Source organism: Tasmannia lanceolata, unplaced genomic scaffold, assembly GCF_043159265.1.
Source record: "Tasmannia lanceolata isolate RefF3 unplaced genomic scaffold, GAP_Taslan_0.1 ptg000006l, whole genome shotgun sequence".
Classification (NCBI taxonomy): domain Eukaryota; kingdom Viridiplantae; phylum Streptophyta; class Magnoliopsida; order Canellales; family Winteraceae; genus Tasmannia; species Tasmannia lanceolata.
In genome coordinates, this window is record NW_027518683.1 from 12,088,539 (window position 1) to 12,100,700 (window position 12,162).

General features: G+C 37.8%; 1 protein-coding gene across 1 annotated transcript in view; it reads left to right on the forward strand.

Moving 5' to 3' along the window:
* Window positions 1-12,162, forward strand: part of LOC143879711 (uncharacterized) — a 28,687-nt gene that overhangs the window by 13,992 nt on the left and 2,533 nt on the right. Inside the window, exons 5-9 of the mRNA XM_077382227.1 lie at window positions 2,179-2,361; window positions 5,055-5,579; window positions 5,703-5,772; window positions 5,929-6,001; window positions 9,536-9,678. Of these exons, the coding sequence (XP_077238342.1) occupies window positions 2,179-2,361; window positions 5,055-5,579; window positions 5,703-5,772; window positions 5,929-6,001; window positions 9,536-9,678 (994 nt within the window). The remainder of the gene's footprint in view (window positions 1-2,178; window positions 2,362-5,054; window positions 5,580-5,702; window positions 5,773-5,928; window positions 6,002-9,535; window positions 9,679-12,162) is intronic.

The following is a 12,162-nucleotide window of genomic DNA, read 5'->3' on the forward strand; positions in this document are numbered from 1 at the left end:
ACGAGAAACGGGAAACGATATAAAAAGCGCATGTGAAACGCATTGGGAAACGTCTTGGGAAACGGACATCCCGTCTGTAAGATTAAACCATATAATGTGCCTAGCTAGATGTAAATCATCACTGCAGGATGATCCTAACCCTTCAATCTATAGAGGTTTTTATAATGTTTCTTTCTCCAAATCAAAGGGTTAGGATCATATGGCGATCATTTTTGGGGCACAACGCATTTATGTTGGGGCCCAACAACTAGATGGTTTAGATCTTCGAACAAGGTGGGCCCTACAATAATATTCCAGAATTACAGAATTACAAAAAAATTTCTGAAAATTTTTGGAAAATAAAAACCTAGAATTCTATACCTTTCCATTGTTTGATTACATATGAGAAAATAGAGTGGGGCCAACCTCATTCAATTATCCAAACCGTTCATTTGTTGGGATCCATGGTAAATAGGATTAATTTGATAATATTTGTCCAATAAGCCAACTACAGAACGATCATGAATACTGCCTTTATGGTGAACGGTCGTGGATGGTGCCTTTCAAAAAGATGCATGGGTCTTGAATACTCATTAAAATATAATAAAGTACGGGAAATGATATCAGCACACCTACATGTGGAGATTTTCACAAATCATCTTGTCTTTTAGCATCTAAAGAGCTGTCAAAAAGGTTATTACATGTTCCGAAAAGCTCTCACGAGCCAATTAAAGAAGAAAAGACAGCTTTTTTGTGCACATATCAATTATGGTTGTGCTGATAACATTTCCCTATAACATAATGGTTGCTTGGGTAAATTCCATTACCTTCTTAAAGAAACCCATAACATTAAGGTTTAATTTTTGAGGATTCATATTGGGAAAGAGGAGCAACGACTGGGAAGAAGAAGGGTTTTCCAATTCACTGAAAAGATGAATGGGGTTTGCTGATTTGCCGTGAACATAGTTATTGGAAACATTATGGCAGAGTGGGAAACGCGCTTCCGTTTCCGAAACAGAAATGAAACGTGTCTGAAAATTTGGGGAAACGTTTGTGAAACGTCCCGGAAACGTTTGTGAATTGTCGCAGAAACGTTTGTGAAACGTCCTAGAGCAGTTTTTACAGGAAAAAAAATCATGCATTATTGCTGTAATTATGAAAAAAAAGTGAAAACATACCTAGAAATAAGTCGAGGTGGGGATGCAAACTTTGCATCTTCTTCTTCTTCTTGATCTTGAGCATCCCTACTGGATTACTATTACCGTGGCATCTCAAATCCTTGAGTAAGTCGATCATTTCTCTTTTATGTGAATCTTTCACGGCTGATGAAGTAGTTTACTCATATGCATGGTTTTAAATTTCAGTTTCGGAATGCGTTTTGGGCCTCACGGAAACCAAAATTTCGGCCAAAATTTTGAAATATCTGACAAAATCCAACAAAATCAAATAAAGTAATATTTTATCTCGTACAAAATTTTGGCCAAAATTACCGAAATTTCAGGAAAATATTAAATAAGGAATAAAATCCAGATTTTTTGGTGATATTCCTTAAATTCCAGACTGAAATTTCAGGGAAACGAATTTTCGACCGAAATTTTGAAATTTCGGTTGAAATAAAGCGCAACGTTTTGGGTATTAACGATTTCGCTTTCGCTTTCGGTCTCCACCGAAACCTGAAATTTTGGATTTCGGTTGAAATTTAAAACCATGCTCATATGAACAATTCTGTTTTATTTTCATAAAGATGCTATCAAGGAATGAAGCAACGTTTCGGGTATTAGCGATTTCGCTTTCGGTCTCCACTGAAACCCGACATTTCGGATTTCGGTCGAAATTTAAAACAATGCTCATATGAACAATTCTGTTTTATTTTCATAAAAATGCTATCATGAAAGCAATGTGAAGTATAAGATCGAAATGCTCATTTGATAAGCCTGATTCCATGTTTTGGGCATCCATTTAATGTTAAGCTTCTTGATTTGCAAGTATATTTTTCTGAAGGGTATAAGACTGAGTTCTTATACAACTTACTGTGGCTCTTTTTTAGATTTCTCGTTGGCATTTCTTTTATTTAGAGGCCAACACTTGTATTTGTATGTGGATCACTTGTTGATTATAAATAGTAGTGTTCCCATTCATTTCCTTCACAGGTGCTATTTCTTGGTTCTAGTTTTATATAGTGTTAAACATTTTCTGCAGGCTACTGAAGATGAAATGGGTTCACCCGTGGATGTGGCAAAATCCTATATGCAAGCCCGACCACCATGGACATCTCCAACTTTGAGCAATATGGGATTCAAAACCCCACCACCTATAGGGATGAATCTTTACAGGAATGAGAATCCATATTCAATGGCCAATCATTCTTTGGCTTCTTCCAAGGTACCATTCAAGAGTTTTATCTTGATTTGCTTCTTTTTTTTGACTATTTTTACTTCTATAACTGTTTTTGTTCTTAAATAGAAGTCTGTATTGTTATGATTGGTAGCATGGTTTTAAATTTCCTCGAAACGACCTAAATGTTTCCGTTTCCATCCCCCTTTTTTGGTAGGTAAGCTAGGATTGAACCCACGACCGAAATGTTTCCGTTTCCATCCCCCTTTTTTGGTTGGGATACAAAGCCTCAACCAATTGAGATATAGGCCCAACGCCATCTGTTTCCATTGTGCCACCGAAACGAAATCTCAATGAATTCCTCCCATGTCGTTTCTTTTCGCCGAAATTCCCGAAATTCAACCAAAAATTCCGAAATTCAACCTAAATCCTTGAAATTCGATCGAAATGGTTGGGATACAAAGCCTCAACCAATTGAGGTATAGGCCCAACACCATCCGTTTCCATCGCGCTACGCAAACGAAATCTCAATGAATTCCTCCCATGTCGTTTTTTTTCGTTGAAATTCTCAAAATTCAACCAAAAATTCCGAAATTCGACCTAAATCCTCGAAATTCGATTGAAATGGTTAGAACGACACAAAACTACTGGAAAAATGTTATGATTTGCATATCATTTCATTTAATGTAGAGAATGATATTTGGTAGGAAACATCATTAAATTGCACAGCAATGTACCCTATCTTATGCATGGGATGTCAGATCGGCATGGGACCAATAATACCTCGTAACTCTATGTGGTATTGACATAGAGTTGAGGTCCTTGGATGGGAGATTGGTCATTGTACTTTCTTATACTTCATTACATTGTAGTTCTTTATTGACTTTACTGTTTTAGACATGTGCGACAACACAGGTGTTGAATATGATTAAGCCATTATGGATGACTTTCTTTCTTGTGGAATGGTTTCTAAGTATGTATTTGTGCTTATTCTAGCATTTCCGAAAGTTGCATCTTAAAATTTCATCATTTGTATATGTTTCCATACGTTTCTGTGACTTTATAAGATTTCTACCGAAAGAAAAATGTTCCCATCTCCGTGCCGATCGAAACCAAAACCGAAACTGAAATTTAATACCTTGATTGGTAGTTATACCTGTATACAACAAAATGAAAGAAAAATGTTTCCATCTCCGTGCCGATCGAAACCAAAACCAAAACTGAAATTTAATACTTTGATTGGTAGTTATATCTATATAGCACAAACATTTTGTTGATATGGATTGTCTGATGACAATCTGATAACCTCGCCTATTTTTTTTTTCTCTTAATTGGTCCATATACTCATAACAGTGTTGTACCAAGCACCTTTCGCATTCTATGGAACAATGACATCATGTACGTGCATATGCTTGTCTTGTTTATTTGACATCTAGTTGCTATGGAGTTTATTTCTGGGTGTTTTGCTATCTTGTTTGTCATTCTTGATCAGTTTCTAGGCTAGATTGTGTTTCATTTTTGGAGTCTCAAATCTCAATATCCAAGATATGCCCCCTTTTCCCATGGTTTTAAATTTCTACCGAAACCGCACAAAATGACAAAAATATTTCTGTTTCCATCCCCCAAAAACACATACCGAAACCGAAATGCATGGTGAAATCAAAACTGTAATTATATTAGTAGTATACTATATCGGTATGTATTACATAATTTTATTATATATAATTATGAGCTACAAACAAGTCAGTTGGGCCGTAGCAGATGTCATTGCGGAGATTAGGGACCTTGTTACATGTATTTCCCGTACATTTCAGCATAATAATCGCTCAGCCAATGAAGAAGCGGATAAACTAGCAAAAGAAGCGCGCAAAGAGAGGAGATGGTCATTGTTCAGCCGGAACAGGCAATGGAGATGAAGGGAAGTGAGGAGTGAGTGAAGGATTACAATCTTAGGGATCGCTGCCCATCACGGAGAGGACATTGGGGGCGGGATGCATATGTAGGCAAGGGATACTGTAATTGTGGTTACAACCGTGGGACATCTTGTCCCCATGATGTAATTCAATTATAGCTCATCAATAAAATCGTTATCTTTCAAAAACAAAATCATAATTATATTGTATGAATTGGATGTGAAATGTAGTGTATGTATTATATATAAATATTTATATGAATTACATATGAAATGTGGTATGTAATGTAGTATCAGACATGCGTGACAATGCACGTCACTAGGTATTCAATGTTTTTAAACCATTATGGATGGCTATCCTGCTTATGTGATGGTTTCTAAGTGTGTATTTGTGCTTATTCTAGCATTTTCTAAAGTTTCATCTTTAAATTCTATCATTTGCGTATGGTTTCATATGTTTCCATGATTTTTACTGGATTTCTATTGAAATTTCTAACCGAAATAAAGACGCTTCCTTTTATGTGGCGATCGAAACTGAAACTGAAATTCAAAACCTTGCCCTTTCCTCAATAGCTGGAATAATGCGTGGTCTATATCTCATCTCTTTCTATCTGTGCATTGTGTTCTTATTCTTATCAATTTTGTGATATTAAGTTGTACTGTACTCTTTTGACCCATTTAATATAATGCATGGAGTATGTTTTGCATTATCCTTTCTATATTATAGAATGGTTCGACATAGGTGATCTGAGCAAAGATATGATGTTTTACAAGTTCTTACACTGATCTCACTCAGTTCCTTATGGTTACTTTCCTGGAACTTATGCAGGGACTGAAAAGGAACTATCTTTCCATTGAGCCATCTGATGCCATCGATGAAACTCGAAGAGTTCGTCTTAAGTCAGTGGAAGATGTTATAGAAACTCTTTTGTTTAAGCAAATTGATTCATCGACGAGAATGTTAGAACATGCATCTGAGCAAAATTTGTCAGCGGCTGATAAAAGAGAAGAAGTTGTTAGCATCACCAATGATTCAAATTCTTTACCAGCTTCTAGATCTGTAGATGTACCTGTGGTCGTGTCCACAGAATTGGCTATGGATGGTGGTTGTCAACATGGGGTTCTTTTCTTGTCTGATGGAAAATCTGTTGAAGTAAACCTTCCACTGGCAAATGTTGTTGATAATAATCTGGTTTCCACGGAAATTACTTCAGAGGCTGAAGAAACTATTAATACAGAAAATCTACGACACGGAATATCATCATCAGCTAATTTACTTTCAAAAACACATTCTGGAACTAGAAATGAGATTTTGGCCTCCAATCCAACCATTACTATTTCAGATGAAAATAAGGTCAGTAGAGTTTGCTCCATTGATTATTTGAAGTTTCACCATTTGTTCTACGTAATTCTTTTAAAAGAGTTTTTATGTTGTTGTTAGTGGATTAATGTAAATTATATGAGTGTATATTTGAAGGATTTGGAAGAGACTCAATTGATCAAGGAACAAGTAGGCTGTATTTCTGATTCTTCAGAGAAGCATAAAGGTATTAATCTCGTTGTGAGAGTTCATCTGATGATTTTGTCTCTGAAGCACTTTTTAATAGAATTTGGGAAAATATTATATAAGGTAACAATGATATTTCTCTGTGATCCTAGATGTACTTTGTTCATTAATTATGAACCTTGAATTTTATGCACAGATCTCTTAGCAGAGAAATTGAATTCTGAACCAAAAGTCACTCAATCAGAAGAAACCAAATGTGAATTCCCAAGGTTAGTTTTCTGCTGTAATTCTCGTGAAGCTTTCTTATCATCAAAATTTTAAAGTACCCTACAGATGCTGCAGAGAATGATGGAAGTGTTCTTCCATGAAGTTTCATTGTTTCGTACTATTGTTTTAATGTTGGCAGGTGTTTCTTCCAGGATCTGCGTATAAAATTCTATTACTTTAGTCTGGTATTCGTAACTACTAACTACAGGTTTTTTTATGAAACTTGTAATGTTTTGTGTTGCATTTTTTTCTTTTGGATCATTAAAGAGAACTTTATTGGAAGGGAAGGGGGTAACTAGCAAGAATGGAAAAGGGACACATGAAAGATGGGATCCCGCATACTCTGCATCAATGTAATATCATGTTACAGAATGCGAGTTAGACTTGAAAAGATGTGGCTGAAGTATATTGAAAGAGATGCAATGTACCAATATTTTCTTCAATGTTAATCTCCATGTAAGAACCTCATTCCTACTCATCTGATGGATGTCATTCTTTGAATCTCCTTCAGCTTGGAGTGGGCCTTGAGAATAATCCACGGAAGTATGAATTAAGACATCCCCTGCAATAGAGAAAAGGTTACTTAGGGCCCATATTACCCATGGGACTGTAATGCGCCAACTTTAGCATCATAGACGAGATTTTATTAAACCACCCACTCCAGCTGGACTTTGACTTCTTTAGGATCTACCATTAAAATAAAGCTTGACAAACCCAATAGGTGGAGGAACTCCAGTTAGCCACTGCCTTTCATTGGAACTAATGATAGAGCTGTGTTGGAGTTTTTTTTTTTTTTTTTTTTTTTTTTTTTTTTTTTTTTTTTTTTTTTTATAACGAAATTTTATTGAAGCGCTAACAGAATTTCATCGATGGGGACAATGTGTCCCCCTTGCAACAACTGTTACATCACTTCCTACATTGCTACCCCGCCGATGTACTCCCCAACCAAAAACTCCAAACATATACAGTAACATACACATATGGAACCCGCCTATAGAAGATTGAAGGATCCGTTTCCCACTGCTGCAGAGAAAGTATATATCAGATAGGAGCCTGCAGCCCATTTCACACATTGGCAGGAAAATAGAAATATATTTACGACAACCAAGTTCAATTCCATGCGCTGTCTTCCTCATTGACACCTATTTGCAGCAGAGAGATGCATCCAAACCACCCTAATTGCAACAGATAACTGCCCAAAAATGAAGTTCCAGGCCATCCATCTATCAGCACAGAGGAGTAGAGGCCAGAATTCTGCCACAGTCACGATCCAATAATTTTCTGTTGCTGAAGATAATACTACCTATCCGCTACATCCCACAGTTGTATCCTCTCTTACTCTTGGGTTGCAGTATTGACCTCCACGTCGTCCTTGTCCACACCATCTTTTGCTAGCCTATCTGCTTGCTCGTTAGCAGTTCTCTTCCGGTGCTGAATTTGCGGTCTAATTTCCTGAATCAAATCTCCTATCTCATCAATTATCGCAGCCATCTTCCAAGGTTCAACACTTTTATTGCTAGCCCAAGCAATTACATTAGATGAGTCCACTTCTACCACTAGAGGGCCACATCCTGACTTGGCCTACCATCTCAACCCCCAAAGTAGCGCTTTGGCCTCTACCTCTTTCACGTCGCAGATTCCAGCAGGTCAGAAAAAGACATCACTCTTCTTCTGTAAAAAAAAGTCACAAACTGTACCCCCAATACCCGCTTGTCCTGGGTTTCTCCAATACCTGCTTGTCCGGGGTCTCCAAAGGTTCTATCTTCAAAATTAAATTTCAGTCAACCAATAGGTGGTGTAGACCATTTTGGTGCAGTTGTATGGTTCATTTTCTTTTTCATCACCACCGATTTTCACTCTCAGAGCACCTCTCTCACATTATAGCTTGGCACTTCCCTTTCATTTCTGCCCACAAGTGGTCTATCTTGATGTTTGAGTCAACTTTTGGCCTTCTCTTTGAATATTTGGTTGTTTCTTTCTTTCCTATGTGTCAGACTAGCGCCAAAGGGATCAAGCAGCATAATGTTCCGCCTGTTTCATCAAAGGTCCGCCACTCCACCTTCTCAATAAAAAATTTATCGATCTTGGCAACACCCATGTGAGACTAAAACTCTTATTAATTGCATGCCGAATCCGGTACACAAAAGGACTATGTACCATCAAGTGATCTAGCGATTCCTCCTCTAATTTCAAAAAATACACCAGCTTGCCAGATGCATCCTCCTTTTAAGGTGATCACAGGTGTTTATTTTCTCTCTTGCTAAGGGTCCAAACAAATGCCGCAGCTCTTGTGTAGCCTTTTTCTTCCAAACTCTTGCACGACTTGGAACTTCCCCATTCGGAAAGTTTAACTCAACCTGAAAAAGAAAGTTCTAACAGAGAAAGCACCATCAGGGTCAGGGGACCAGACTCTACTATCAGGAGACGCTGGTGAACAATAGGTGGAGTATAGTAAACCAAACAATGATGACAGACTGGACGCCTCAATATCCTTTAGGTTACGTCTAAACTTAATGTCCCATGAGAGCTGTGTTGGAGTTACATAATGTCCCAGGAGAGCTAGCTGTGTTGGAGTTTGTCTATTTCTTTTTGGTTTTTCTCTGCTTTTTTTTTTTGCAGTCATCTTATCTCTTTTCTGTTTTCTCTCAATAAAGTTTCAGTCTCTAAAAAAATGCCTCCAACATCATTGCGAGTTATTGTTTCTCCCTCTGTGCAATCATACAAGAATCAAACCGCACTTTTAAGGAGTTAAAAACACTATTTTTATGGGCCGAAGCCAGCTCTATGATGCCATACTCAACAAGGACTCGCCAAGGTAGACATGTGCAAAACTATTTTAAGAAAGTCAATGCATCTAGGTAAACTGAGATTGGTTGTTATGGCGGTGCACGACAATAGGTGGATTGCTGCCCCATGGAAAGGGAAGTTGCAGCACCAAATCTTTAGGCTTGAAGCTTGACCTTCAAATGACTAGCAATGTTCGAGTTATAGCTATGCAAATTTTAGCTAAAGAAGATGTCAGATCTGCTATCCATGGGGCAGGGCGGGGCGGGGCGGGGAGAGATTAGGCAGAGTATTTGTTCTTTTTTCTTGTCTTTAGAAGGCAATTCCAAAAAGGACTAGTTGTTTTGTTCATATGCATGCATGAATTTGTTGTCATTGGAATTGATTTGGAGGCTTTTATGTTCTCTTAAGAGATGTGATATCAAAGACCTAGGGAAAGCTTAAGTAGTTTATGGGCTATGGAACTAACACGACAAATAGCTAATGAGCATTGACTTTGTCGTTCTTTCCAATTTTATTGAAGGAATTATTACCGTTCTATGTTTTTATGATACTATAGTGAAATTTTACCATGTTTAATTTATTTATCACTATTCTTAGAATGCTCTGAAATTCTTATCCAGATTCTACATTTGCTTGACATAGCTATGGATTCTCTGTTTGTCTTTCATATTATGTTCTCAAACTCCATTTTAAATGTATTGCAAGAAAGCTCTTACAGTTTTACTTTATTTGTCTCCATTTTGTCTCAGTGATATTGATGGTGTCACTGCCCCCAATGATGCTCATACTTCTAGCCTGAAGATAAGTTCTCCAGTGGAAAAGTTTGTGCTAGTAGAGAACAACTCCCATTCACATTCGCCGTCAAGTCCTAAAGAAACAGATTCTACTCCAGGTAAGTTGACGTGTAAATTTTTTGAAGTTTATGTCCATGCTTGCAGCCTTCGCTGCACAGCACTTACCTCTTGCAAACCACACAGCCTATTTCGAATCCTTTAGACATGCCTTTAATAGTTTGATGCTTGGAAATGTTTTCAGATTTAAATGTTTAAGGGTAAGTTTTTGTCGTATCTTATGAGTGACTCAGCACTTGATTTGGAACATCAGGTCCATGTCTGAGTTCCTTGAGACTTAGGAGATCTTGGCTTACAAGTTTGTGCAGTATGTCTCAATTTGGACACTTCGAGTGTGCGAGGCATGCTGAAGAATTGATTTTCTGATTTTCCATTTTCTTCCTATCATTTTTTTTGTCTTTCCTTAACTTTCTATCTTTATGCATTTTTTCACATACCTGTCAAGTTTAATTTTGATGTACCTTGATGGAATCCACTACCTGTAGGGATTGGAGGTTTATAGGGACAATTGAGGGGAAGATTTTCTTTCTCTAGGAGTTGCAAAACTCAAATGAGGTGAATGTTTATGCTTGGAGGCTTAAAAATCTTATCTCAAATCTAGAGGGGAAGTTCCTTATTGAAGGAGACTCGTCTAATGCAATAAATTGGGCTTCAAGAAATAACATCTTTTACAAAGCCAATGAAATCAGGCATGGTTTCGGGGGGTGAGTTTTCGCCTAAATCATTTTACAATCAGTTATTGCCTTCTTCGATTTCTTATGTGTCAGCCAAAGTTTGGGATATTCCTGCCCCACCTTCGGTTGTTGTGTTTCTCTGGGCGGCCTTATTAGGGAGGATTCAAACAATTGTTTTTTTGAGAGATAGAAAGATGATCATTATTAATTTTTGTATTCTTTGCAAAGAAGATGGAGAATCGGCGGACCATTTGCTTTTTCATTGTAGCTTCGCGAGGAAAGTTTGGGGGAGGGTTTTGGGAAGGTTTGGGGTGCAGCGGGTTTTTCCGAGAGACTTGGCACAGGCTTTAAAGAGTTGGTAATATGCCCCGTGGGGTTTGAAGGGGAAAACTCTGTAGAAGCTATCTTTTCTTGCTGTTATTTGGTCGATATGGAGAGAAAGAAATGCTAGAACTTTCAGAGGCATTTCTAAAAGTGCTACATTCATTGCTTCCAAAGTAACGGCATTAACAATTTTTTGGGCGAAGTCTTTACAGTTGTTTCAGTTTGTTTTGGCTTTTGATCTATGGTATGGATGGTTAGAGGTTTGCTCGAGTAGTGACAGGAGGAACAATATTGTTCTAGAGTGGGAACCTCTGGGGTATGGCTTGCGTAAGCTTAATTTTGATGGATCTAGTATTGGTAATCCCGGTCCTGCAGGTATTGGTGGGCTTTTAAGGGATGATTTGGGTGTAGTGATATGGTCTTTTGCCGGACCGATTGGGACTGCTGATTCGAATGAAGCGGAAGTAAGGGCTGCTCGTCAAGGTATTAAGCTGCTTGAAGGGGAGAATATTAATAATATTGTTGTGGAAGGAGATTATTTAAATGTCATCCGATGGTTGTCTGGTTCTCATAAATTTTCGTGGAGGTTTGTGGATTTTTTTAATGAAATCCTTGATATTATTGGAGACTCTCAAGTGAGGTTTAATCATGTTAGGAGATCGGCAAATGGAGAGATAGATTCACAAGCTAGGAGGGGGGTGGATTTGGAGTCCTCGGAGAAATTTGATTTTCTTCCCCCTTGAGGGTGTATTGCCTTCTTTTTATTGTTTGTTTTCTATTTGTACATATTGTCCGCGTCGGTCTTTTTTAATGAATCTTACCATTCAAAAAAAAAAGTGGTGTCTATTTCAGCCCACAACTCGATTGGGACTTTGTTCGTCGATTGTGCAGAGAAGTGGGCGTAAAGCCGTCTTTGGTATCAGAGAATGCAGGAGTGTTTTTTTTATTGTGAGTTGAATTTAAAAGTTATTAAGAGGAAAAATATCAAAAAGAACAAGTGCAGACACTGCCCAAACAAATAAACTGAAATGAAGATATTATTATCCCAAGGGCAATACAAAAATATTGCGTACTGATGCCTTTTCTTGCTAAACCGAGCAATCTTTCCTAGAGAATCTATCAATAGATACCCAACGAGACAAATCAGAGCCATACTTACTGGCAATAACCCTCATCCAAAGAGCATCCACATCTTCACCAAACCTCTAGAAACCACTTTCCCATCAGAGACTGATTCACTAACTTAACCCTTTTAATACCCAAACCACGTTCTTTTATCAGCAAGCAGATCTTCTTCCAACCCACTAAAGAAATACCCTTATTTTTCTCAGACCCTCTCTCCTCGTCAAAGAAATCTCCTCTGAATCTGTTCAATTCTTTTCGAAACACTCACAGGGCATCTAAATATAGACAATTGATAGATCGGAAAGCTTGCTAGTACTGCCTTAATCAAAGTGAGACTACCACCGCGAGATACAAGATTTCTCTTCCAAGTATCCAATCTCCTCTCCACCCTCTCGATAATCG